Genomic DNA, 27055 nt, shown 5'->3' with positions numbered 1-27055 from the left:
GTTTGCATTTGGTATTTCCTAAGTTCCTTGATGCCAAACATCAAATCACCTTCTAATCCTCAACGGAGGCTACTAGTTTCTCCAGCAATGATTAGTGTACCTATGACAACCATTGCTAGATCTCTGAAGATATCTTCTTACCTTTGTGGTGAATATCATGTTTCAAAGGCCATACCAATGTCTTCTACCATTGTCTTTCTCCAACTTCTATCACACAAGCAATTAGATTATTTAAAAACTGCAGGCCATTAATTTGTTTGATTCTTCCCCAAACTTATTCTCAAAGGTAAAAGGCAAATCCTATGACTATAAGTTATTTAGTAAGTGATTTCTGTCATTTTAACATCTAGTTGCAATGGTTGCCTGTTTGCATTTTTTCCTTGTTTCATTAGGGACAAGGTACAACTTCTTAAGAATGTGTTTTGGAACCAAATTGACACTTGATTTTAAACAAAGTGCTTCATTTTCAATCGATATCTCAAATTTAAGAAGCTGTAATAATACATTCCTACACAATTCAATTCAAGCTCCAAGCCCAAAAAGCTCTGCATGCATTCACTTTAACGTTCGACATACAAATATTACTTGTTTCAGTTTCCTTTGTTGCAACAATCACATGATCTATTCTGGTGTGGTGTTCCAAAGTGCTGAGTGGAATGTACATTTCATAATCACAGGGTTTAGCAGACACTGGATATTGGGAAGGCGATATCCTGCGTTAATTTCCACAAACCACTTTAGTTTATTGACATTGTTCTCCTGTAACCTATGAAATTATCCAGAACTGAAATTAGGTTCTGTTTGCCTGCCTCTTCTCCATCTGTGCCAGTCTAGTGGCTGCTTCACCATAAATTGATGGAACATTTCTCACTTGAGGTGTAAATCATGGACCTCTTCTTTCTCTCCCACTCCTTTCCTATCACAGAATTAATTCATGGATTTCCCTTCATTGTTCGTTGTTGCCTGAATCACTTGGAAAGATCGCTGTTTCTATACCAAGTTTTTACTTGAGTTACACTCAGACATGAATACTTGTTCTACCCACTGCCTATGCAGAAATCCACATCACTTCCCTGTGAGTGAGTGCTTTGTAATTGAACAGTTTCACTCTGAAATGCTTGTAAATATGTCAACTTTTACACATTTTATGGAAATGCTCAACCCCACACATTCCATGGCATTCATTACCTTATGGAAAAGCTTGCTATTGGCTATTTGTGTTAACGATTGTGTCCAAGTTTTATATTATAAAATAGGTTACTGAAAACAGAATACTTTTATAGATAAAACAAAAGTCAGGCCTCATTAATAATGTTAAAGACAAGTGAAAAGTTCTGTTTTAATTTTGAAGTTATTGTTCTCTCCTTTTATGTCTTAAAAAAATCAGGTTTAATGAAACAATTAATAGGTAATAAACTTGTTATGTAAACTCGAAACAGCAAATTACCACAGTTAGGTAGTAGGTCACTGTTATACGGACAGTCTGGTAGGTAAATTAAGATAAAAGCAAAATACTGCGGATGCTAGAAATCTGAAACAAAAACAAAAATAGCTGAAAAAACTCAGCAGGTCTGACAGCATCTGCGGAGAGGAATACAGTTAACGTTTCGAGTCCGTATGACTTTTCATCAGAACTAAGAAATATAGAAATGAGGTGAAATATAAGCTGGTTGAAGGGGGTGGGACAGGTAGAGCTGGATAGAGGGCCAGTGATAGGTGGAGGCAAAGAAGAGATTGCCAAAGATGTCATAGACAAAAGGACAAAGGGGTGTTGACGGTGGTGATATTAGCTAAGGAATGTGCTTAAGGGGACATTAAGTGTCGAAAGCAGGACGAGCGAGTGACAGATTAAAGTGATTGGACGGACATCCCCTCCAAATATTTTCTCTGGGTTGGGAAGTAGAGATCAAGAACTTAACATGCATAGATAATAACATGCACAAACCTTCAACCTCTGACTCTGCTTTACAATATTTCAAACACTGTTTAACTCTACAGCCTAATTAGTCAAGACACAGAGACCCATTTCTCCAAAGTGATGTCCCAAACATTAGGAGAATGCACTTTACAGTAAAGATAAACAGTAGCATGTGAGTTTTCACTTGCAATTCTTGCACACTGACTACCAGTCCTAGATGTGCTACTTAAGGAAGGATAGAACAGAGGACAATTATTTCACTATGGGAGAGCAGGAAAAACACCGAGAAAGTCATTTCAGTCTGCTTTGGTAATTCCAACTGGCCAGTTTCAAAATGTCATTGGCAGAGGGCTGGGAACACATTAACAGTGTATCCTTATGATAGGAATGGTGCAGAGTAAAGAGAAACTAAAGAGGGAGGAGGGATGAAAAATAAAAAAAATACCCTTAGAAAAATAAAGATGCATTTGAAAAGTCTATTCAGACCACTGAGGGAATTCTATTGGCAAAGCGTGAGTGTTGCTATAAAGTTAATTAATCTTCTGTGAATAACTCTAGATAGAGACAACTCTGAAATGTCTGTCTGACCACAAGGACAACTGAAGCAAAACATTCAAAATACCTAACATTTTTCAACCCCAATAAGCTTATTTCATAAATCATAAACCAACAATTCTGTACAGGATATCTAAGTATCTACACCAATATTTTTTCTCAATAACCTTCAAAGCCTTTCAAAACCAGATATTGACCCAGCTTCCCTTGAAGGAAGTTAAACCAATGCAGCATGACATTTTTCATCTCCTGATTCCTTCCAGATTGGATATATGTCAGTTATCCTCTGGTACCGCTACCAGCCAGCCATTATCCTTGGCCATGGGTATTGTCCAGCCTTCTTAACACAGAGACAACATCATAGTTTGACACATTCATTTCCAGCAAGAGTCACTGAGAGTTATCAGGAACATAGGAGCAGAAGTAGGCCATTCAGCCCCTCGAGCCTACCCCACCATTTAATTGGAACATGGCTGATCCTCTATCTTCCTGCACTATCGCTGTATCCCTTAATGTCATTGGTATCTAGAAATCTTTCAACCTCTACTTTGAACACACTCAATGACTGAACCTTCACATTCTCTGGGGTAGAGAATTAGGGACCCTGGCTAATTTTTCCACTGTAATCCAGGGGGCTACTCAGACCATAAGAACCCTACAGCACAGCTGAGATCAGCTAACTCAGCACAGACCACTGATCAAACAAGAAATATTTATTGGCCTATTTACTCAGCTACTCACTGGCTAAACTCACTAAGCCAATGCGAAGCAATAAAAGGTAACAGATAAACCTCCTCTTATTAGAAATACCCAGTTGATATAGACTAACCAATAACTTTCTCTTGAGAAGTTAAACCTCCGTCTCCCATGTCCCAGGTAGTGAGCTTCTACACTGTAACAAGTATAACATACTCGCACTTACCTCTAAAAGATCATTGTTTTGTAGGCTATCCAGTTCAGAAATATAACCCTCTACCCGATTTGGTGGGGCCTGCCTTGGATTAATTTCTGTGGTCAATCTCTCTGTTGATAACGAGTGGTTCCTCTCAGTCTGTGGTAGGCTGATGTTCTGATTGTGAATCTTTGGATTTGGTTGAGCTGGAGCAGGCTTGCCCCTGTGGATCAGCCTTTTTTTAATGATTTTGTTCCGTAATAAACTTGAACGAAAGGTAGTAATGTGGGACGATGGGACGTGCACAATACTCTGAGGACCTGTAAAGAAACAAGCGGTTTTATTGCAACTCCATGTAACGTTCTGATGTGTGCAATGGTTATAAACACTTTTCATTTTGGTGGAAAAAGCTATTTATTTAACAAATAAATACTTCCAGCAAAAAAAAAACTGTGCTCATTTTTAAAGTGTCTCTTCGTTCTTCCCTTTTTTGCTGTTTCTGTCTTGAAGATACCAACTCATGTTGGGTATATTCATGTGCTTGAGAGGTTGTTCTTCACGTATGACACTTGGCAGTAAATGTCACTGGGCTATTTCATTTTGTGTCGCATCACGCACAAGTCCAACCTTGCCCTCACCTAACCTTCTCGCACACGAAATAGAAGTGATTAAGGGTAGGAACCCTGTCTGGCAGGTTCCTTACTTAGCCCAGGGCATTAAGGTTAATCACACACCTTACACCAGTTCATCACCTTAACAACTGAGATCAACTACATTTTTTGTTTTTGATTCGTTCATAGGATGATGGTATCCCTAGTAAGGCCAGTATTTATTGCCCATCCCTAACTGCCTTTGAGAAGGTGGTGGTAAGCCACTCTCTTGAACTGTTGCCGTTCATGTGGTGTAGGTACACCCACAATGCTATTAGACAGAAAGTCCTAGGAATTTGACCCAGTCACAGTGAAGGAACGTTGATATAGTTCCAAGTCAGGATGGTGTGTGGCTTGGAGGGGAACTGCAGGCGGTGGTATTCTCATGCGTCTGCTGCCCTTGTCCTTCTAGGTGGTAGAGGCCTCAGGTTTGGAAGGTGCTGTCGAAGGAGCCTTGGTGAGTTGCTGCAGTGCATCTTGTAGGTGGTACACACTGCTGCCACTGTGCATTGGTGGTGGAGGGAGTGTTGAAGGTGGTGGATGGAGTGCAGAACAAACCGGGGATTAAACCTGGGGGAGATTTCTGATTTGTACAGTTCAGTATTATACTGAGTAGTGTAGCTATCCACAAAACTGAGAAAAATTCCAAGTGTACAATTATCACGAAAATAGTTCCTTACAAGATTACATTATCTTTAAATGAAATAGTTCACCTTAATAGGAACTAAGGTATAAATTATAAAATAGTGGATTAAGAGAAATTCAAGAATAAGTATAGGGTATTGCAGTGTTTCGTAGTTCTAAAAAGCCGTGGGTGGGGGGGAAGAGACAGAGACAAAGAGAGGGAGAGAGACAGAGACAGAGAAGAGAGAGAGAGACCAAGACAGAGACAGATAGAGAGAGAGAGAGAGAGAGAGAGAGAGAGAGAGAGAGACTTTAACTCTGTTTCTCTCTCCACGGGAGTTTAAGAATGCTGTTTTAGAAGTGGAGGCACACGCACACCTACAAAGGACACACAGCTTCACTGGAAACTCGAATTTGGTGAATGTAACAAAGAGAAAGGTTTAGGTTTAGAGATGGGGGAGGAGAAAAGATGGGAAATGTAGAGGGGGCAACTAAAGATTTAAATCAGTCATGCTCAGTTTCACAAATAGCAGACACACTATTGATTCACCTGTTACCATTGCAGAAGTTTATTGATGTAATCCATACTGCTAAATCATAAACAGGAACAAAATGTACATCAGTCAATACAATAAAATCAGATCTCACCGGCTTGACCTTGCATCAACTCCCGCAGAGTTCGAAGTTCCTGCAGTATGGCTAGTAATGTTGGCTGACAACTACACATACAACAGTTAGAATCCAATGTAGAATATGGCATTGTTCCTGTAAAACAACACAATGCTCTAAATTAATTCTGTGTTGGCAAAAGAAGCAGTAACACTGCATCTCTGATAAAACGACTAACACTTTAGGAGTAAAAAGGAGCAAAAATCTTAAAAGTTTAGACCATTTGAAATGAAGTGGTAAGCATGTGGTGGTTGCTTTGCCAATTGTTCTGAATTTACAATATTACGATTTGCTTTTGGGGGTCTTACCCATACCAAATCATCTGCACCTATCACCCAGGTGCTCACTAACCTACATTGTCTCCCCAATAAGCAATGCCTCAATTTTAAAATCCTCATCCTTGTTTTCAAATCACCCCATAGCCATGCCCCTCCCCATCTCTGTGATCTCCTGCAGCCCCACAATCCTCCAAGATCTCTGTCTTTTGTGCAATTAGAATCCCCGATTCCAATTGCTTCACCATTGACACCCGTGTCTTCAGCTGCCAGGTGCTCCTTAATTCCTACCTTCTTGACCAAGCTTTTGGCCATATGCCCTAATATCTCCTTATGTGGATCAATGTCAAATCTTGCTTTAAAGCATTCCAGTGAAGCACCTTAGGACATTTTGTTACGTTTAAGGCCCCATATAAATGAAAATTATTGTTGTTGAGGTACTTGCAGCCTGCATCCTCAGAACACCTGCCACTTTGCCCATCACATGAATATGGTTTCTGGATCGTTGGCTGTCCCTCGATTGAAAGATGAAGTCTACTTGGTTGTGAGTTTCTGCCGTGGGTCTTCACGTGACTGAACAGGCTAATTCTCGACCCGCAGATCTTTGGGCACATGGGACAGCATGTGCCATGAGGTAGTGGGATCCAGAGTGCAGGATTTGCTGCTTTTCTTTCCTGCTCTGTCGCTGCCCTGCATCTGGATTCAAACTGTGATGCAGCTTGATGGACATATTGCCACCATTTTGAACAACTGGTAGCAAGCTCCTCCTTGTCATTAATGTCAATACTGCCGCATTTCAAGGAGAGCTTCAGAGTGTCTTTGTAATGTTTCCTTTGTCCTCCTCTGGAACGCTGGCCTTTTGAGATTTGAGAAAACAGGACTTGGTGGGGGAGACATCTTTTGGTCATCTGTACACAGTCCGTTGTAGTTGATTTTGCAGGAGATTTTCCTGAATGCTTGTGGAGCTGGTTTCAAGAAGGACACGAAAGTTTGTTCAACGGTCCTCCCACTGAATCTGGAGGATGCTGATGGAATTTCTCTAACTCTCTTATGTGTCACTGAGACACAGTCCAGGTCTGACTGCAGTACAGGAGTGTGATGCAGACAATTGCTCTGTACCCTTGGACTTTTGTTGACTTGTGGAGATCCTTGTTGTCAAACACTCGCTGCCGTAGTTTGCAGAAGGCTCAGCTAATGCAGCTGATCAGGTGTTGCATCTCCTCATCAATGGCCTCTTGAGAGAGTTGGTTACAAGGTTTGGGAACTGCTCAACATATTCCAAAGTCTCTTCTTCAACACATAGGTGAGGTGAAATATTTGACTGACCTGGATGACTCATTGTATAAGGCAAGTATGACCATCCCAGAATTCCAGGATAACAGAGACACTTTTCTACAATTTTTAAACCTTGAATATCCAGTATACAAACAGGTATTTCAAACAGTATAAAAAATAAAATCAAAAGGATCTAAAATTCTTAAAAATAACTTTATTATCCAAACAATCCAAGCTTCACCAATTCCATTTTGGAAACCAAGTTCATTAGCCACTTGGCTGAAATAAGAATAAAGCAACTAGGAGTTGGAGTAGGTTATAGGGCTCCTCAAGCCTGCTCTGCCATTCAATAAGATCATGTCTGATCCTCTACCTCAACTTCACTTTTCTGCATTGTCCCCAGATTCCTTGATTCTCTTGCTGTCCTAAAATGTACAAATCACATTCTTGAATATATTCCAACGACTGAGCATCCACAGTTCTCTGGGGTAGAGAATTCCAAAGATTCACAACCCTCTGAGTGAAGAAATTTCTCCTCATTTCAGCCCTTTATCCTGAGACTTTATCCCTCGTGTTCTGGATTTCCCCAGCTGGGGGAAACAAGCTCTCAGCATTTATTCTCAAGCCTTCTAAGAATCTTGTATGGTTCAATGAGATCACCTCTCATTCTTCTAAATTCCAGAGAGTAAAGATTCATCTACTCAATCTCCCTCACAGAACAACCCTCTCTTCCCAAGATTTCAGCTGTCCAGTCAGAACATTCAATTATTGCCTGGGATTTCCTATGACTCAGGACATTTTAGAACTTGCTCTATATTCGCTGTAAATTTTTTAAAAGTCTGAATACTAGAAATTTGAAAACACAAAAAATACAGGAGATATATGTGAAAAGGCAAAAAACAAGTTAACACTCCAGACAAGATCCTACATTAGAACTCAGAAAGGCTCCCGAAGAAAACCTGTCTTTTCTCTAAATTTTGCACATGTAAACTTAACATGTACCAACATTTTCTGTTTTTATTTCAGATACCTGGAGACTTGAACTCTTTTATATTGTCATACTAAGCTAATTGCATTAAGCATACCTATAAAACGAAAGGACTCAGTTACAGAAAAAAGCTGGCATGGACTCGATGGGCTGAATGGCCTCCTTCTGACTCCATGACCCTCTATTTCCTCAATTACAGTACTACTCTATGCTGTCAGACAGAACATGGCATTTGCACAGCTCCCAACACTAAAAATAATTACACACTTATACTTGTATACATTACGTTTCTTATTGGCCAGCTACACTTATATCTGAAATGTCCTACATGTTTCCTCTTACTGGGCAGAACAGCGATAGGAAGGCATGATGAAACCACAAGATTTGTTATATTTATTTTTTCTCCTTCATAAAGTTCACACCTCTAAAGATATGAAGTTAGACCCTATTTTGCAACCTGATGCGGGATGAGAGTCAATAACAATATGCTGCTCAGTACATCTGTTGGATAGATATTGGTTGAATGTTCTGTTACCTCAAAAAACGCACTTGGTGCACAGCTGCTTTTATTCCTTCTGAAAGAAACTGGATTAATTAAAATTCACATGTCCTCACCAAAAAAAAAAATTAACGTACCATTGCTTTCTAGCAGGCCTTGGAGTCTTTCAGTATTTGCATCTATGACTGGTTTAGATGGTCTGGAGCCTTCGCCACTGTATCCTCCTGAAACACAGGAATTCTGTGTTTGAACCTGGATATCTTTCCAGACAATACTCTGGGATGAATGAGGTTCATCATGACGGGCACTGGACTGGTTTGTATTGTGTTGGAGCCATGTTAAATCTGAAGCCCCTGGTTCCTCCTTCAGTTTTTCTCTACCAGGCATTAATGGCTGATGGATCCTTGTGCTATTAACCTTGTTATTTAATAAGCGCCTCATTCCTGACACTTGCTTCTTCAACCCCTCACATACATCACCTAGCAAACAACATAAACAGTTATTCAAAAAAAAAGCATGGTTTATTTATACATGAATGTAACAAAGAACATTGTGCCAATTCAGGATTGAAAGTGTTGAAGAATAAAGCTGTTCTGTTATGGCACCCACCCTAGGCTGTTGAAAGAAGCCAGTGAAGAGCTAGCGGAAACTTTGACCACCATTTTATAAATTGCAGCAGAGGTCTGGAGAAAGCCAGGGTGACACTTCTGTTCGAGAGGGAAATAGAAAGATAAACTACAAACAAACTAACCTATCAGTTGAAGGTAAACTCAGATTCCATAATTAAAGAACATTGTAGAAATGTGAATCAAGAACAGCCAGCACAGTTAAAGGCAAAGGCAAAATACAGCGGATGCTGAAAATCTGAAATGGAAACAGAAAATGCTGTAAATACACAGCAGGTCAGGCAGGGTTTGTGGAGAGAGAAACACAGTTTATGTTTCAGGTCAATGACCTTTCATCAGAATATTTATAACTGTTAAAAGCAAGTTGTGTTTGATTAATTTAAGAGAGCGTTTTGAAAAAAAATATCAATTGGATAGCTACAGGGAATGCAGCAGGTGCAACATATCTGGATTTTCAGAAGGTGTTCAATGAGAAGTCTTATGGAAGGACTTTTACAAACATTCAAGCATTATAGTATTAGAAGAAATGTAATAGCATAGATGGAAACTTGGTTGACAGACATGAAATAAAGGATTTTAGTGCTAATATTGATGGCCTCTATATATGCTCATCCCCCTATCTACCAGTCCTCTGGCACTACACCATTTTCTAATGAATTATTAAATATCTGTAGTAATGCCTCTGCTACCTCTTCCCTAGATTCTTCTAAGATATGTGGATGCAATCCTCTTTGAGTTTGTTTAGTTTATTCAACGCATGCCTTTTTATTTTAAATGCATTTATCTCATGACTCATTTCACCATTCAATGTTCTATCTCCCTTGTAAATAGCAAAGCAAAAGAAATAATATTTCTGCCATTTCTCTATCATTGCCTGCGGTACTATTATGTCTATCCCATAATGGTCCTACTTCTATCACAGCCTTTTTTTTAATTGATGGTGCTGTAAAATATTTCACTATTTTATGTTCCTTGACAATTTAATTTCGTAGTTCCTCTTTACCTTCCTAATGTTTTTTTACTGCTCGCCTAATCTCTTTGTATTCTCTCTTATCCTGCACTCCACTGCATCCACTTAATGGATGCCTCTTTCCTATCCCACCATGTGTTTATTCATCCATGGAGTCCCACTAGTGTTTAATTTGTTCTTTTCTTTTCACAGAATATATTTTTCCTGCACTCTGTTGAATACCGTTTTAAGTGTTTCCAGTGTTGTTCTATATAATTGTTTGCCACATTTGTTGCCTATTTTATTTGCCCAAGTTCCATTCTCAGTCCCTCAAAATTAACTTTTCTCCAAACTCGTAACTTGGTTTTCATCATACTTATGCCCTTCTCTATCATTATCTTAAAGTGTATTTATTATGGTCACTATTGCCCAGATGTTCCCCAATTTTACTTCTCTTATCTACTCTGTTCATTCCCCATTACTAGATCTAACTACAAATCTTACCTTGTTGGGCATTTACGATATTGGGTTAGAAAGAAGTCAAGGAACTCAAATCCCTTAACCCTTTTACCTACCTCTAAGTGATGCTAAGTATGTAAAAAATATTTGAAAACCGTTTGGATACCATATGCAGTTTTCGGAATCAGCATTGTTGCAAGGTCACTAAAACCACTGTAGATCGCACAAGATGATGCTGGGGAAGACAAACTACACTGACACTGGAATTGTTTCTACTGGAGCAGAGAATGAATTTAGATTTAATAAAGATTTTTAAAATATTTTGGAAGCATTTTGATGGAACAAATAGGAAAATACCAGTTCTTCTGGTTACAGAGTCAGCAATGAGGAGTCATCAATTTATAATTACTAATAGGAGAGTGAGAGAAGCAGTATGGGAAAACTTTCTTTACACAGAGAGTTGCTGGAGCCTGGAAAACATTACCACGTGGAGCACTGAAGCAGAGACTTACATCTTTTTCAGGGTAAAGTAGAACATATTTGAAGCAGAGGAAGATATAAGGGCTTTGAAGAGGCAGCAGATGTGAGATTAGTTTTGGATTGTTCTAATGGCACAGACGCTTCAAACATAATGGACGAAAAGGTCTCTTCCTACCCTGTAAAAGTCCATAGTTCCACTTTGATTTACTGACACTAAGGAACATTCATAGGTTGGTCAGCTAAAGTATAGGGCTCCTGCAGTCAGTGTCAATCATGTTGGCACCATTCTCACCTCAGTTAGAAGATGGTAGGTTTAAACCCCTTCCAGGGCTTCAGCACATAACCTAGATTAACAGTCCAGTGCAATATTGAGAGACTACTGTCCCAAGGGTTTATTTGCCTGGTCAGTTAGATGTTAAAGATCCCACTATACCTTCTTGAAGGAATTCCTCCATCATCCTGACCGAAGTTCCTCTCTCACTTGGCATGACTAATAAAATATAATGGGATTATTCATCCCATTGCCCTTTGCAAGAACTTCTAAACAGCAATAACTTAAATTTAACATTGTGAAACGTCCCAAGGCACGGAACATGAGCGATGTCAATTAAAAAAATGCTGAAGTCCATGAAGAGATATTAAGGCAGATGAGCAAAAGCTTGATCAAAGAGGTAGGTGTGAAGGAGCATCTTAAAGGAAGAGAGAGCAGTAGAGAGGTTAAGAAGTTTAGGGAGAAAATTCCCGATTAATTAATTAATGTGCCTTAATATTGCTTGTATTTAGTTGTTTTTTGGTGAATGTTGGGAAAAAGACCATTTTTGTACTCACATAGAGGACGCAACAAGAAATGGATGCAACAAGGGCAAACATCTCATGAATTTGCTCACAGTGCTTGCTGAGTACTGGGGGGTAAATTAAATTTACCATTGTAGTAGCTCATCCGCAAACAAGCCCAGCTAAGCAAATGATGATTAACTTTGAATTTGCATTGCAAGGAACAAAGTTCCAGGTGGTGACATTGTGATGGGTCGAATTTTCTGTGAAAACGTTTCGGTTTCTGGTATCAAAGTCGTATCTTGGAACTAATTTGGAGTCTTAAGGATATTGTGAAAAAAAGAGAACATTGACCCCATCCCTCCAGGTTTAATTTTAAACTTGGTCCCAGAAACGAAAGGTATAGTCACTGCAACTTTCAAGCTCCAGAATGGATTGACCTCCACAGAAAACTGAATGGAGTTTGGCTGAGCTTTTGTGTGGGTTTAAAAATAAATGCTCCTTCAAATTCGTATGTCCTGAATGGGATTAGGAGAGCTGTGCTTATTAACCGACACTATTAGTAGTAGAATCCTGTTATGATCCCATCTGATGTTACAACTGGACAAGCCTGATCCTAGGGTGGAACCCAGCTTGATAGATCCTAACTTATATTTTTGTTTATTTAGATACGTGGAGAGGGGCTACTGAACAGAGTCACTGGAGTCAGCTAATGAACTTTTAACAAAAACGTAAAACATTTATTAAACAAGAAAAGGTGAACTATATTATAATACTCCTTCACCCACAACTATACCTTTTACAGATATATACAGATTTCTTAGGGTAACACATGTTACAAAAGCTATCTTATACTCCAATGTTCACAGTAAGTACACAGTCCACATAAACCAACAGGCACCCTGTGGTCAGACATTCTGAAACTAAGTGACAGCTGCCACCCCAAACAGATGCTATGGATCTCTCATCAATTCCCCCCAGACACTTGTCTCACCATGAGCCAACCGTCTCACTGAACTCTCTCTTTCACACGAGGGTTTTCAATCTCCATTCTTCAAGGACCCACTTTGGAATCTTCTCCCAAACCAAAGCTTTCTCCCAGGCGCCTTCCACAAGGGTTCACCTCCAGGGTTTCGAACTTTCCCTCTGATGTTCCTCTTCCCTGGGTCACCACATGCATTTAAGCTTTCTTCCACACACTCTCTCTCACCGACTCAGCCATCAACAGTACACCACTGCTTCACATGCCTATTGCAAAGAGTTACAGACCTTCAGCCATTTCTTTGGACCTTCTTGCCTCTTGCAAGCTGTTCTCGCTCTAAAGCTGCTTTCTGCAGCTTTAGTCTCTTTAAATCTGAAGTTTGGAGCCTTACTCTCTGCCCCTCATTCTTAACTTCATTAACAGGACCTTTTCCAGGTTCCTGTCCTTCCTTTGACTAGAAGATTGGCTTGGGACTTTCTCCTGTTCCACTCCCCTGGATTTTGCAGTCTTTTCCTTAGCTTTGGACTTGCTGTCTGTCCCTTTTACTCCAGTCTCTCTCTGGGAACTGCTTTCAACCTATTTTAGCTTGGGACTGGCTATCTGTCTCTTCTAGGTGGCTGCTGCTTAGCAGCTGTTTTCAAACTGAACTCAAAACTGCTGTTGCTTTAGTTTTTCTATGTGTAACTGGGAGGGACCTGCCACTCTGGACCCCTGTTGCTAGGCAACAGCCCAGTTTCTGTGCTCTCGCTTATCTAACTTAGCTGCAATAGTCGTAAAGCTCTCATTAGAAATGCAGGCACCTTTTAAAGTGGAACTAAAACTCCATTTGACCTCTCTTAACACACAGGTACAGGAATACAAATCAAACTTGAACTTTAAAGCTAAAACCCATTCTTAACACCTACAAATACAAATATAACTTACTTAAGCTCTCTCTATTTCCTAACAACCCTTATTGAAACTCTACTGTAATAACATATACCACTTCATTATATTTAAAACTACAATTACGTTTCAGGAAAAGCACCAGGTATTTTCATTGTGGTTGGGCTGAGCAGACTGCAGCTCCACATAGGGGAGGATTTTTCCCTCGTCGGGCGGGTTGGGTGGGGCAGTCAGGATCGGGTCCGGACTGCGATTTCATGCTGGCGGGCCAACTAAGGCCCGCCCAGCATGAAACGCGAAGGGTAGCGTTCAGTGCTGTCTGTGTGCGCGGGGTGAGGGGGGGGAAGGAGGGCGAGTGTGAACTTTGCGCAGTTGTGCACTGGAAAAGCTCCTTGAGGCACAGAGCTGCCTCAGGGAGCTGAACAATGTAAAACATTAAAAATTAAGATTTTAGAACTATAATAAAACATGTCCCCTCACGTGACTCTGTCACATGAGCACGGACGTGTTATAAATTTAATTTAAAAATTTTCATTTTTATTTGCTGTTGGAAACCTCATCCCGCCCGTGGATGTGGTTTCCTAAAAAATGCAAAGCCCGCTTGGCCTTTTCGCCTGCCCGCCAGCCAGAAAGTTGGAATGGCAGTAAAAAATGTCTTTCAATTATCTTTTAATGGCCTTAAGAGGCCTTTTAATTGTTGGAGGGCACGCTGCTGACTCCGGCGTGCGCCCCTTGAACGAAATATCACGCCAGTGCACCATGACGCCAGGACGCTCGCCCAACGTCATTTTACACTTGGTCGGGTCGGGTGCACGCCCACCCAACGAGCTGAAAATTCTGGCTATAGTCTCCAGGACAGCTTGTGAAACTGCAGACACAACTGGCTTGTTATTGGGCCAGAAGAACTTCTGAGGAGCAGCAATCACAGTCAGATCGTCACTCCGCTCCTTCTTACTAACCTTAGTCAGAAGCTGCACCTTCCTTGGCCGACCTTCCCATGCAGGGCTGGTAGGAAGAGTGCAGCGCAGCTGTTCAGGAGCCTCACAGTCGAGTTGGGGAAAAGGAAGCCATGCCCCTTTTGCTTTTTTTTAATTCATTCATGGGATGCGGGCTTCCCTGGCTGGGCCAGCATTTATTGCCCATCCCTAATTGCCCTTGAGAAGGTGGTGGTGAGCTGCCTTCTTGAACGACTGCAGCCCATGTGACGTAGGTAAACCCACAGTGCTGTTAGGAAGGGAGTTCCAGGATTTTGACCCAGCGACAGTGAAGGAACGGCGATATAATTCCAGGTCAGGATGGTGAGTGACTTGAAAGGGAACTTCTAGGTGGTGGTGTTTCCATCTATCAGCTGCCCTTGTCCTTCCAAATAATAGTGGTCGTGGGTTTGGAAGGTGCTGTCGAAGGAGCCTTGGTGAATTCCTGCAGTGCATCTTGTAGATGGTACACACTGCTGTTACTGTGCGTCGGTGGCGGAGGGAGTGAACGTTTGTGGATGTGGTGCCAATCAAGCTGCACTCATCCAGGCAAGTGGGGAGTATTCCATCACACTTCTGACTTGTGCTTTGTAGATGGTGGACAGGCTTTGGGGAGTCAGGAGGTGAGTAACTCGTCACACGATTCCTAGCCTCTGACCTGATCTTGTAGCCATCGTATTTATATGGCTAGTCCAGTTCAGTTTCTGGTCAATGGTATCCCCCAGGATGTTGATAGTGGGGGGTTCAGTGATGGTAATGCCATTGAACATCATGGGGCGATGGTTGGATTCTCTCTTGTTGGAGATGATTATTGCCTGGCACTTGTGTGGCGCAAATGTTACTTGCCACTAGTCAGCCCAAGCCTGGATATTGTCCAGGTCTCACTGAAGCAGTCCATGTCTAAATGCAGCATCTGAGGAGTCGCAAATGATGCTCAACATTGTGCAATCATCAGCGAACATCCCCACTTCTGGCCTTATATTAGAAGGAAAGTCATTGATGAAGCAACTGAAGACTGCTGGGCCTTGGACACTATCCTGAGGAACTCCTGCAGTGATGTCCTGGAGCTGAGATGACTAACCTCCAACAACCACAACTATCTTCCTTTGTGCTAGGTATGACTCCAACCATTGGAGAGTTTCCCCCTCCGATTCCCATCGACTCCAGTTTTGCCAGAGCTCCTTGATGCCACATTCGGTCAAATGCTGCCTTGCTGTCAAGGACAGTCACTCTCACCTCACCTCGGCAGTTCAGCTCTTTTGTCCATGTTTGAACCAAGGCTGTAATGAGGTCAGGAACTGAGTGGCCCTGGCGGAACCCAAACTAGGCGTCAATGAGCAGGTTATTGCTAAGCAAGTGCCCCTTGATAGCACTGTTGATGACGCCTTCCCTTACTTTACTGATAATCAAGAGTAGACTGATGGGGCGATAATTGGCCGGATTGGATCTGTCCTGCTTTTTGTGTACACGACATACCTGGGCAATTTTCCACATAGCCGGGTAGATGCCAGTGTTGTAGCTGTACTGGAACAGCTTGGCTAGGGGTGCAGCAAGTAATGGAGTATAAGTCTTCAGTACTATTGCTGGAATGTTGTCAGGCCCCAGAGCCTTTGCAGTATCCAGTGCCTTCAGCCTTTTCTTGATTTCATGAGAAGTGAATCAAATTGGCTGAAGACTAGCATCTGTGATGCTGGGGACCTCCGGAGCAGGCCGAGATGGATCATCCACTCGGCACTTCTGGCTGATGATTGTAGCAAATGCTTCAACCTTATCTTTTGCACTGATGTGCTGGGCTTCTCCATCATTGAGGATGGGGATATTTGTGGAGCCGCCTCCTCCAGTCAGTTGTTTAATTGTCCACCACCATTCACGACTGGATGTGGCAGGACTGCAGAGCTTAGATCTGATCCTTTGGTTGTGGGATTACTTAGCTCTGTCTATCACTTGCTGCTTATGCTGTTTGGCATGCAAGTAGTCGTGTGTTATTGCTTCACCAGGTTGACACCTCATTATTAGGTCCGCCTGGTGTTACTTCCTAGCATGTCCTCCCACACTCTTCATTGAGCCAGGGTTGATCCCCTGGCTTGAAGGTAATGGTACAGTGGGGGACATGCTGGGCCATGAGGTTGCAGATTGTGTTTGTGCAGAATTCTGCTGCTGCTGATGGCCCAGAACCCTTCATGGGTGCCCAGTCTTGAGCTGCTAGATCTGTTTGAAACGTGTCCCATTTAGCACAGTCGTCATGCCACACAACACGACGGAGGGTATCCTCAATGTGAAGGTGGGACTTCGTTTCCACAATGACTGTGTGGTGGTCACTCCTACCGGTACTGTCATGGACAGATGCATCTGCGGCAGGCAGGTTGGTGAGGATAAGGTTAAGTATGTTTTTCCCTCTTGTTGGTTCCTTCACCACCTTCTGCAGACCCAGTCTGGCAGCTATGTCTTTTAGGGCTTGGCCAGCTCGGTCAGTAGTGGTGCTACCGAGCCACTCTTGGTGATGGATATTGAAGTCCTCCATGGTACATTTTGAGCCCTTGCCACCCTCAATGCTTCCTCCAAGTGGTATTCAACATGGAGGAGCACTGATTCATCAGCTGAAGGAGGGTGGTACAAGGTAATCAGCAGGAGGTTTCACTGCCCATGTTTGACCTGACACCATGAGACTGCGATGTTGAGGATTCCCAGGGCAACTCCCTCCCGACTGTATACCACTGTGCCACCACCTCTACTGGGTCTGTCCTGCCGATGGGACAGGACATACCCAGGGATGATGATGGTGGTGTCTGGGACATTATCTATAAGATATGATTCTGTGAGGATGACTACGTCAGGCTGTTGCCTGGAGTTGACTTTTATTACAAAATTCTTTATCAACTTCCTGCTATTTGCAATCAAAGGAAGGAACGAGGTGGTACAATTGCACAGCACACTTTAATATCAACAGCCTGTGCCATGGACACCAGGCTGCACCCCACAGAGTGAATTTCTTAGTCCAGCTGATTCATCATGGGGTGGGGTGGGGGGGTGTAAATTGGATACAAGACACTTTGCTATGGGAAGGGCAACATTTTTTTAAAAGAAAGATACTTGTAAAATGCACAGTGGCAGAGCAAGTCACCTCAGGCTGCTTGAACACAGCTTCTAATGATTGACACTTTGAAATAGATAGATCACATGGACACCTTTCTGACAAGATTGTTCATGGCGGGCAGACAGACTAGCCAAAGCAAGCAGGTGGGATAAGAAAATATTTTAAAATTGTGTACAGGTGGTGTAAGAGTGTGGAGCAGTAAGATGTTTCGCGAGAAGTAAGAAGTCCATAGGAAATTTGTCTCTGTATCCTAAAACGTTGAGACAGTATTATTGCAAATAATTAATTAATGTAAAAGGACTGGGGGCATTAACGCGGAACAGGAAACATGAAATCTGTAGTAAATAGCAAACTAAAACAGGTTAAATTAATGGATGTGCTGTTATGAACTGTTACACATACTTTCTTTTGTAGGGTGTATTCTAAGTGGTCATATAGTCCTTACAAAGTGTCACAAAACTATCATATTTTCATTATAGTATTGTGGGGTATTGTAAGGTAGGCTTATGTGTGTGTGTGTGGCTGATTTAATTGAATTAGAGTTGGATAGACTGCAAGGTTGAAATGACCAAAAGAGCTGGGTGTAAAAAGGGTATTTGAAATGCTAATGAGTGAGCTAGGGTATCCTCAGCAGATAGGGTGTGAATGAAATTTGCCTGTTAAGATAAGTGAGCAGTTGTTTGGTTTTCAAAGAGATAGGACAGGTTGTTTGCAACTAACAAGATAAATAGAGCAAGGTTATTAAATTTATTTTTCCCAAAAAAAGGCCATATTGACACCATGAAAACTTTTATGTGAAAAGTAAATTCCAAAGACATGTGGAAAAAATGGGATTTACAGATTAGAGAGGAAGAAATATATTTAAAGAAGGATGGAAGGTTGTATCAGGGGTGGATGTGTAAGATCTAAAAGATACACCATGTGAAACAGACTTGGGAAACAGTCTCAAGCCACTTTGCAGAAGTCTGCTGTTCCAGTAATCAAAGTTGTGTTAAAAGCCTTTGGAATTCCACTGTCGAGTGGGTGCCTGTGATAATCTTGGATTGCCTATCTAAATGTAAATCTATTTTTGGACTGTTGCCTTAAAGGGGGTGTGTAATTGGGAGTCAGGTTAATTAGGAATTTTGGGATTTGCTATAATATTAAGTAACGGTGTCACTGTAATCTTGTGCATGTTTTAATTCTTTTCTTTTGTTAATAAATGTTTTAGTTTAATTTTTTAAATCTCTAAAGGTATTAGTGAGCTCATTACTTCTGAATTCAGTGTACAAATCTTCTCGTAATAAATATAAATTGCAAAACCGTTGTGATAGCCTGGCCAAATTTCCCTTGTGGATTTGGTTTGCCTGGCAAATACTACCTGCCGTATCATAACAAGAGACATTGACATAAAGTGCTACATAATATACATGCTACCAAAATTAAACCCCACAGGGTTAAAGGGAACTGCATTGATATAAAATTGGCTAAGAAACATAAAGCAGAGAGTGATGGTGAAGTTATTCTTCAGATAGGAGCAAAGTGTACAGTGGCGTCCCCCATGGCTCTGTAATCAGCTCACTGTTCTTTACGATTATATATTAATAACCTGGACTTGGGTGTACAGGAAACACTTTCAAAGTGTGCAAATGACACAAAAACCTTGGTAATATAAACAGTGGGAAGGGTGTCTTCAGGAAGACATAAACAGACTAGCAAAAAGGACAGATACTTGGCAGATGACACTTAATGCAGATAGAAATGTGGTCACTCCAGTAACATCACCAATGTGAGGTGTCATGTAGTGGTTTGTTAATGCCAAGATGCATGGCAACTCTAACTCACCCAAGAGCTGCTCCAGAGTTGTCCAACAACATGGAACAACAGCTATAGCTTGTCACATGGTTCCTCAGAGTTGGGCAATTCTTAAGTTGCTTTGATGCCATCACACTTGCTGTTTACTATAGAGCGGCTTCAAGATATATGAGGTGCTCACATGGAGGAAGGCATACCTCAAAAGCCTCTATGCCAGTAAAATTGGCAACATTTCCCAAAGTGTAATATTTTCTTCTAAACCAAGTACTTAAAAACAAACAAAATAAAAGGTTCACCAAACTTTCCGAATTGTAGAGACAGATATTTTGTTCAAACTATGTTTTGGCTAATGTAAAATGGGGAAATGCATTGAAAGTTAATTCCCCAGCTTTTCATTCCCTTTAGACTCATTAACGATGTTTTGCATCGAAATGTTTTGCTGGTGGTTGTAACTATACAATGTATACAGTAGTGAAACAAAGACATACCTGTGACAAACAGCGCATCATGTGCCCTTCCTATGTTTTCATTGCTGCTGTCAGAATGGTTATCATCCTGATAATCTGCAACAAATACCTTCGCTTAGTACACGTTTACAATCTTGGTATTACTGCCCAAAATCAATCATTATACTCCTGTGGCATGCTGAAGAAAGAAATGTGAATCAGATTTTGATAGAAGCTAACTGACTTCACAAGAATACTATTTTCTTAATAGGTTACTTAGACAAAAGTGCAAGGTCAATCCAACAGTGCAATAAATATTAATGAGTAAAATCAGGGAACAGCAAAGTCATAAAGTTCACTAAGTCCATCTCTTTGAAAACACTGCCTCTCCCATCACTGTAGCAGATTGTACATTAAATAGCTCCAATGATTTTGCCTTTGTCTTGGTCAATTATTAAAAACATTTATCTGAGTAAATATGTTTTCTCCAATTATGAATCCTAAAAATTAGAATATTTATAAATGCGCTTTCAAATATGCTGCTTATTTTAAATGGGTAATAATAAACTCATAGCATCATACAATATTTATGAATAAATATTTTGAAAATTAGAATCATGGAATAATATAGCACAGGAGGTGGGCATTCAGCCCATCAGCCAGCTCTTTCAAAGAGCAACACAGTTAGTCCCACTTCTCTGCTCTTTCCCCACATCTGCAACTTTTCCTCCTACAGGTATTGATCCAATTCCCTTTTGAAGGTGACAATTGAATCTGTACCCACCGCCCCATCAGGCAGTGGATTACAAACCCTAACCAATCAGTGCATCGGAAGGATTTTTCTCTGGTTCTTTTGCCAGTCACCTTAAATTGGGTGTCCTCTGGCTATCGATTCTTCAGCCTGGGAAATAGTTTCTCTTTGTTTACTCTGTATACACTCTTCATGATTTTAAACCCCTCTATCAAATCTCCTCTTAACCTTCTCTGCTCCAAGGAGAACATCCTCAGCTTCTCCAGTCTCTCCGTGTGACTTCATCCCTGGAACCGTTCTAGTAAATCTCTTCAACACCTTCTCTAACACCTTTAGCTTTCCTAACATTTGGTGCTCAGAATTGAACTGAGAGCTCCTGCTGGGCTCGAACTAGTGTTTTATAAAGGTTTAGCATAAGTAAATAGTTGTGTCACTTTGGTTTATAGGGTTTAAGCATACAACTTCAATTAGGAATAGTGTTTCAATTTTGATGAAACTCTTTCGAGTTATCAACAGTCACAGATTGCAACTCTTTTCGAGTACAATCACAGTTCTTGGTTTCCAGGAGTGGGACATGAACCTTTTGGGGCGAGGTAGAGTCTCACAGTTTCGATCCAGCTCAGACTGTGACTGTGGGCTCAACACTTCAATCTTCAACAAACAACACAGCTTCCATCACACCCACACTGGAAGTTGTGTCAGGTGCAATGAAGATCAGCAGAGGCAAAGGAGCAGCTTTCAAAAATAAACTCTGCTGAAAAGGTTTATAAAGTCAGATTAAAACGAATCCCAATTATAATTGGAGGAAAAAAAACCTTTCTACTATCCACAACAAACACAATTTTAAATTAATAAATGAACAAAGTGACAGATTCCCCTCCCCCAAACAGATATAGGGGATCTTAACCTGCTTTTGCTGGTTAATGGTCGTTGCTGGTTAAGGGTTTATGCTGATTGAAATTTTGCTTGTTGAGGTTTTTGGTCAATGGTTTATGCTGGTTTAATGTTAATGCTGGTTTGTGATGTTACTGGTTAATGGGTTATACAGGTTTAATGCTAATCGGGGCCGCCTCTCTCCTACCTTCATTCACTCTCTTGAAGCTCCGCGATTTCCTGCTTCTTTTCCTCTGGGTGAATTCCATGGATCCTCCAGTCTGGGGGCAGCAATCACCAGGTTAATGGAAACAGTGTTAAAGCAGCGCTGCCTCCGCCCGCCCGCCCGCAGCCCGGGACCCACACCGGGGCCTGTCTGAGCCGCGGGTTCAGGTACCGACAGACAAGCGGCGGAGAATCACCGGCAGAGGGAGAGGGGCCGAGCCAGAGACACACACCCACCGGCAGGAGGACAGGAACTCCACCGGCGGTCCCAGAGGCCGGGGGACACTGCACCGGGGGGACCCTCCACCAGGGGGACCCTGCACCGGGGGGACCTTCCACCGGGGGGACCCTCCACCAGGGGGACACTGCACCGGGGGGACCCTCCACCAGGGGGACCCTGCACCGGGGGGACCCTCCACCAGGGGGACCCTGCACCGGGGGGACCCTCCACCCTCCAGTAGGGAGACACCCCACCCTCCACCGGGAAGACACTCCACCAGGGAGACACCCCACCCTCCACCAAGATGACACTCCACCAGGGAGAGACTCCACCCTCCACCAGGGAGACACCCCGCCAGGGGTACACTCCACCCTCCACCAGGGAGACACTCCGCCAGGGGTACACTCCACCCTCCACCAGGGAGACACTCCGCCAGGGGTACACTCCACCCTCCACCAGGGAGACACCCCGCCAGGGGTACACTCCACCCTCCACCAGGGAGACACTCCGCCAGGGGTACACTCCACCCTCCACCAGGGAGACACTCCGCCAGGGGTACACTCCACCCTCCACCAGGGAGACACTCCGCCAGGGGTACACTCCACCTTCCGCCCTCCACCAGGGGGACACTCCGCCAGGGAGACCCTCCACCAAGATGACACTCCACCAGGGAGAGACTCCATCCTCCACCAGGGGGATTCTCCACCTTCTCCAACCTCCACCAAGGGGTCACTGCATCAGGGGGACCTCCACCAGGGGGACATCCATGGGGGACTCCATCCTTCACTAGGGGCACTCTATCAAGGAGACACTCCACTAGAAAGATACCCCAACCTCCACCGGAGGGACCTCCACTAGGGGTACACCCCATTCTTTACTAGGGATCCTCCCATCAGGTTGGGGGGTGGATTTTTTTAAATTATTCATTCAGGGGACATGGGCTTCGCTGGCTGGCCCAGCATTCATTGTCCATCCCTAGTTGCCCTTAAGAAGGTGGTGGTGAACTGCTTTCTTGAACCATTGAAGTCCATGTGGTGTAGGTACACCCACAGTGCTATTGGAAGGGAGTTCCAGGATTTTGACCCAGTGACATTGAAGGAACGGCGATATATTTCAAAATCAGAAGGAAAAAGACTGTAAAAACTGGGAATTTAGCATACTGTCCGATCCAGTCTTGTATACCTTAAAGTGGAACACCAGTAAAAACTAGGAATTTACAATACTGGTCCAACCTGTTCTTTCCTATTTCATCCTCCATCAGGGAACAGTTCATCTGGCATCTTTATCTCATTGCTGCTTGAAGAAAATATGGGATTTAAAATGACTAATCTCCAGGATCTGATGGTTTCCATTGCAGGCTATTAAAAGCAATATGCGAGGACGTCGCAGATGCATTACTCATAATTTTCCAAAGCTCTTGAGATTTAGGAATTGTGCCTTTTAACTGGGAAATTGCAAATGATACATCATTATTTAAGAATGAAGGGTGGGAGAAACTAGATAACTAGTCAGTTTAATCTCAGTTGTGGAGAAGCTACATGAACCTATCATCAAGCAGAGTGACTGATGAACACTTGAAGAGTATAATCAGCTCAAAGAGAGTTGAAAACAGTAATTCAGGACAAAATTAATTGTCACTTGGACAAATGCAGGTTAGTTAAGGAAAGTCAGCATGGATTTCTTAAGCAACTAACCTGTGAGCAAAGTTATAACTCATGGAATAAAAGGGACAGTAGCAATATGGTTACGAAATTGGATAAGTGACAGGAAACAGGGAGTACTGTTTAGTGGATTTTTTTGGGATGGAGGAAGGTTTGTATTGGAGTTCCCCAGAGGTCAATGCTGGGACCCTTGCTTTTCCTGATCTATATTAATGACCTTGATGTATGGGTCACAATTTCAAAGTTTGTGGAAGATACAAAACTTGGAAGCATTGTGAACTGTGAGGAGAATAGTGTTGAACTTCTAAGGGACATAGACAAGTTGGTGGAGTGGGCAGACAGGTAGCAGATGAAGGTCAATGCAGAGAAGTCTGAAGTGATTCACTTTGGTAGGAAGAACGTGGAGAAACAGTATAAAATAAAGGGTACAACTCTAAAAGTGATGCAGGAGCAAAGGGACCTGGGCGTATATGTTTATAAAGCATTGAAGACGGCAGGACAGGTTGAGGGAGCAGTTAATAAAGCATACAGTACCCTGGGATTTATTAATAGGGGCATTGAGTACAAGAGCAAGAAGGTTATGTTGAACTCGTATAAGACACTGATTCGGCCTCAGCTAGAGTATTGCATCCAGTTCTGGGTGCTGCACTTTAGGAAGGATGTGAAGACATTGGAGAGAAAAAAATCACAAGAATGTTTCCAGGAATGAGGAGCTTCAGTTATGAAGATAGATTGAAGAAATTAGGACTGTTTTCCTTATAGAAAAGAAGCTGAGAGGAGATTTGATGGAGGTCCACCTCATTCCCAAGAACCAGGTCCAGCAGTTCCTCCTTTTCAATGGGCTGGAAACAAACTGCTGTAGAAAATTTTCCTGAACACACGCTAGGAACTCTTGACCCTCTCTGCCCTTTATACTACTACTATCCCAGTCTATATTTGGATAATTAAAGTCCCACATTATAGGCACTCTATAATTTTTGCACCTCGCTGTAATTTCTTTACAACTTTGTTCCTCTACATCGTTCCCACTAGTTGGTGGCCTAAAGACTACCCCGAGAAATGTAACTGCACCTTTTTTTTGTTCCTGAGCTCTAGCCAAATAGATTCTGTACTTGATCCCTCTGGGACATCCTCTTTCTCCAGTACTGCAATGCTCTCCTTCAGCAGTACTGCCACCACACCCCTTTTTCTTCCTTTCCTATCTTTCCTGAACACCTTGTGTCCAGGGAACACCCCCCAGTCCTGCCCTTCTTTGAGCCAGGTCTCTGTTACAGCCACATCATCATACTTCCACATGGCAATCTGCACCTGTAACTCCCCAATCTTATTTACCACACTCTGTGCATTCGCATGGAGGTGGTGACCTAGTGGTATTGTCACTGGGCTAGTAATCCAGAGACCCGGGGTAATGCTCTGGAGACCCGAGTTTGAATCCCACCATGGCAATGGTGAAATATTTCAGTAAAAATCTGGAACTAAAAGTCTAATGACCATGAAACCATTGTCGATTGTTGTAAAAACCCATCTGGTTCACTAATGTCCTTTAGGGAAGGAAATCTGCCGTCCTTACCTGGTCTGGCCTACATGTGACTCCAGACTCACAGCAATGTGCTTGGCTTTTAAATGCCCTCTGAAATGTCAAGCAAGCCACTCAGTTGTATCAAACCACTAAAAAGTCTAAAAGGAATGGAACTGGACAGCTGGGTCAAAATCCTGGAACTTCCTCCCTATCAGCACTGTGGGTGTACCTACACCACATGGACTGTAGTGGTTTGTTAGAAAATAGAGATAATTAATAAGTTATATGTGTATTTGGGTGTGTTAAGAATAAGGTATATCTTTAAGTTTAAGTTGGATTTCTGTATTTGTGTGTTAAGAAAAGGAGAAGTTGCGTTTTAGTTTCACTTTAAAAGATGCCTGCATTTTAATGAAGATTTTGTGACTCTTGAAGGTAAGAAAAAAACTGCTGATGCCGAGCAACAGGGGTGCAGAGAGGGAGCCCCCTCTCCCTATTGGTTTACATGGATTGTACATATTGTGAACATTAGAGAATAAGACAGCTGTTGTAACTTGTGTTTTCCTTACAAATCTGTATATATCTGTAAAAGTATGGTTGTGGGTGAATGAGTATTATAATATAGTTCATTTTTTCTTGTTTAATAATTGTTTTATTGTTTTGTTAAAAGTTCATCAGCTGACTCCTGTGACTCTGTTCAGTAGCCACTTCCTAAACTAAAAATAATAGGGTCTATCAAGCTGGGTTCCATCCTGAAATCTGGCTTGTCCAGTTGTAACATCAGCTGGGATCATAACGGATTCAAGAAGGCAGCTCATTACCACCTTCTCAAGGGCAATTAAGGATGGGCAATAAATGTTGCCCTAGCCAGTAATTCTCACACCCCATGAACGAATAAAAGAAATACATGCACAGTAACTCTTATTTAGACTCTATTACTTTCTCCTTTACTCTGGCCCCACCTATTAACTTATCTTTCCCTACTCTAGTGCTATCTATCTCTCCCAGTATCCTGTGCACCTTGGTACTTCTCTCTAATATTATCTCCTGGTTCCCACAACCCTGCCAAGTTAGTTTAAAACATCCCCAACAGCACTAGCAAAACCCCCAGGAAGGAACTCCAGACCAGCTCTGTTCAGGTGCGACACATCCGGCCTGTACAGGACCCATCTCCCCCAGAGCCAGTCCCAATGTCCTAAGAATCTAAAGCCTTCCATCCTGCACCATTTTTCCAGCCACAGCATTCACCTGTCTCATCCTCCTATTTCTGTCCTCACTTGCGCGTGGTACTGGAATTAATCTGGAGATTACTGCTTTTGAGGTACTGTTTGCTAATTGTCTACCTAACTCCCTAAATTCAGACTGCAGGACTACATCCCTCTTTCTACTTATGTCACCGTGGACAATGACAGCTGGCTGTTGCCCCTCCTCCCTCAGGGTGCTCTGCAGCCACTTACTGACATCCTTGACCCTGGCACCAGGGAGGTAACACACCACCCTGGATTCATGTCTGTGGCCACAGAAATGCCTATCTATTCCCCTAACTATCAAATGACCTATCACTATTGTTCTTCCAAGCTTCCTTGTACCCACCCCACCCCATACAGCTGAGCCACCCGTGGTGCTTTGGACTTAGCTCTGACTGCACTCCCCAGAACTATCACTCTCATCAGTATTCAGAACTGAATAACGGTTGGAGTGGGATGCATTCAGGGAACTCCTGCTCTACCTGCCCGTTCTTTTCTAACTGGTCTGGTGGTTCCCCCCTTCCTTCTCTCCCTGCATACTTTTCAGCTGTGGGGTGACCACATCTGTAAAAAAAAAGCTATCCTCACTGATGCTCCCCAGTGACACCAGCTGCTGCTCAAGTTCCACAACCTGGAGCTCAAGCTGCTGCAACTGACAACACTTCCTGCCCAAATGATTATCCAAGCCATCGGAAGCATCCTGGAGTTCCCACATAGCACGGTATGGGCACTCTTGAGGTTGGAGCAGCCCTGC

The 27055-nt window shown here is 42.5% G+C and overlaps 1 protein-coding gene across 4 annotated transcripts in view; it reads right to left on the bottom strand.

The window, feature by feature from the left end:
- Positions 1–27055, bottom strand: part of bend7 (BEN domain containing 7) — a 50091-nt gene that overhangs the window by 22421 nt on the left and 615 nt on the right. The window contains exons 1-6 of one of the 4 annotated variants that reach the window (XM_078552944.1): positions 21641–21662; positions 19851–19925; positions 9097–9209; positions 8483–8824; positions 5288–5404; positions 3396–3685 (exon numbers count right to left, since the gene is read on the bottom strand). In XM_078552944.1, coding sequence (XP_078409070.1) covers positions 3396–3685; positions 5288–5404; positions 8483–8786 — 711 coding nt within the window. In that variant the 5' untranslated portion in view covers positions 8787–8824; positions 9097–9209; positions 19851–19925; positions 21641–21662. Of the gene's footprint in view, positions 1–3395; positions 3686–5287; positions 5405–8482; positions 8825–9096; positions 9210–19850; positions 19926–21640; positions 21961–27055 lie in introns of those variants that run through there. The other 3 variants (XM_078552942.1, XM_078552943.1, XM_078552945.1) reach the window with 3 other exon arrangements.

Source organism: Cetorhinus maximus, chromosome 12 (genome assembly GCF_964194155.1).
Source record: "Cetorhinus maximus chromosome 12, sCetMax3.hap1.1, whole genome shotgun sequence".
Taxonomy (NCBI): Eukaryota; Metazoa; Chordata; class Chondrichthyes; order Lamniformes; family Cetorhinidae; genus Cetorhinus; species Cetorhinus maximus.
Note: the sequence above shows the minus strand (reverse complement) of the source record. Positions and strands in the feature narration are given on the sequence as shown.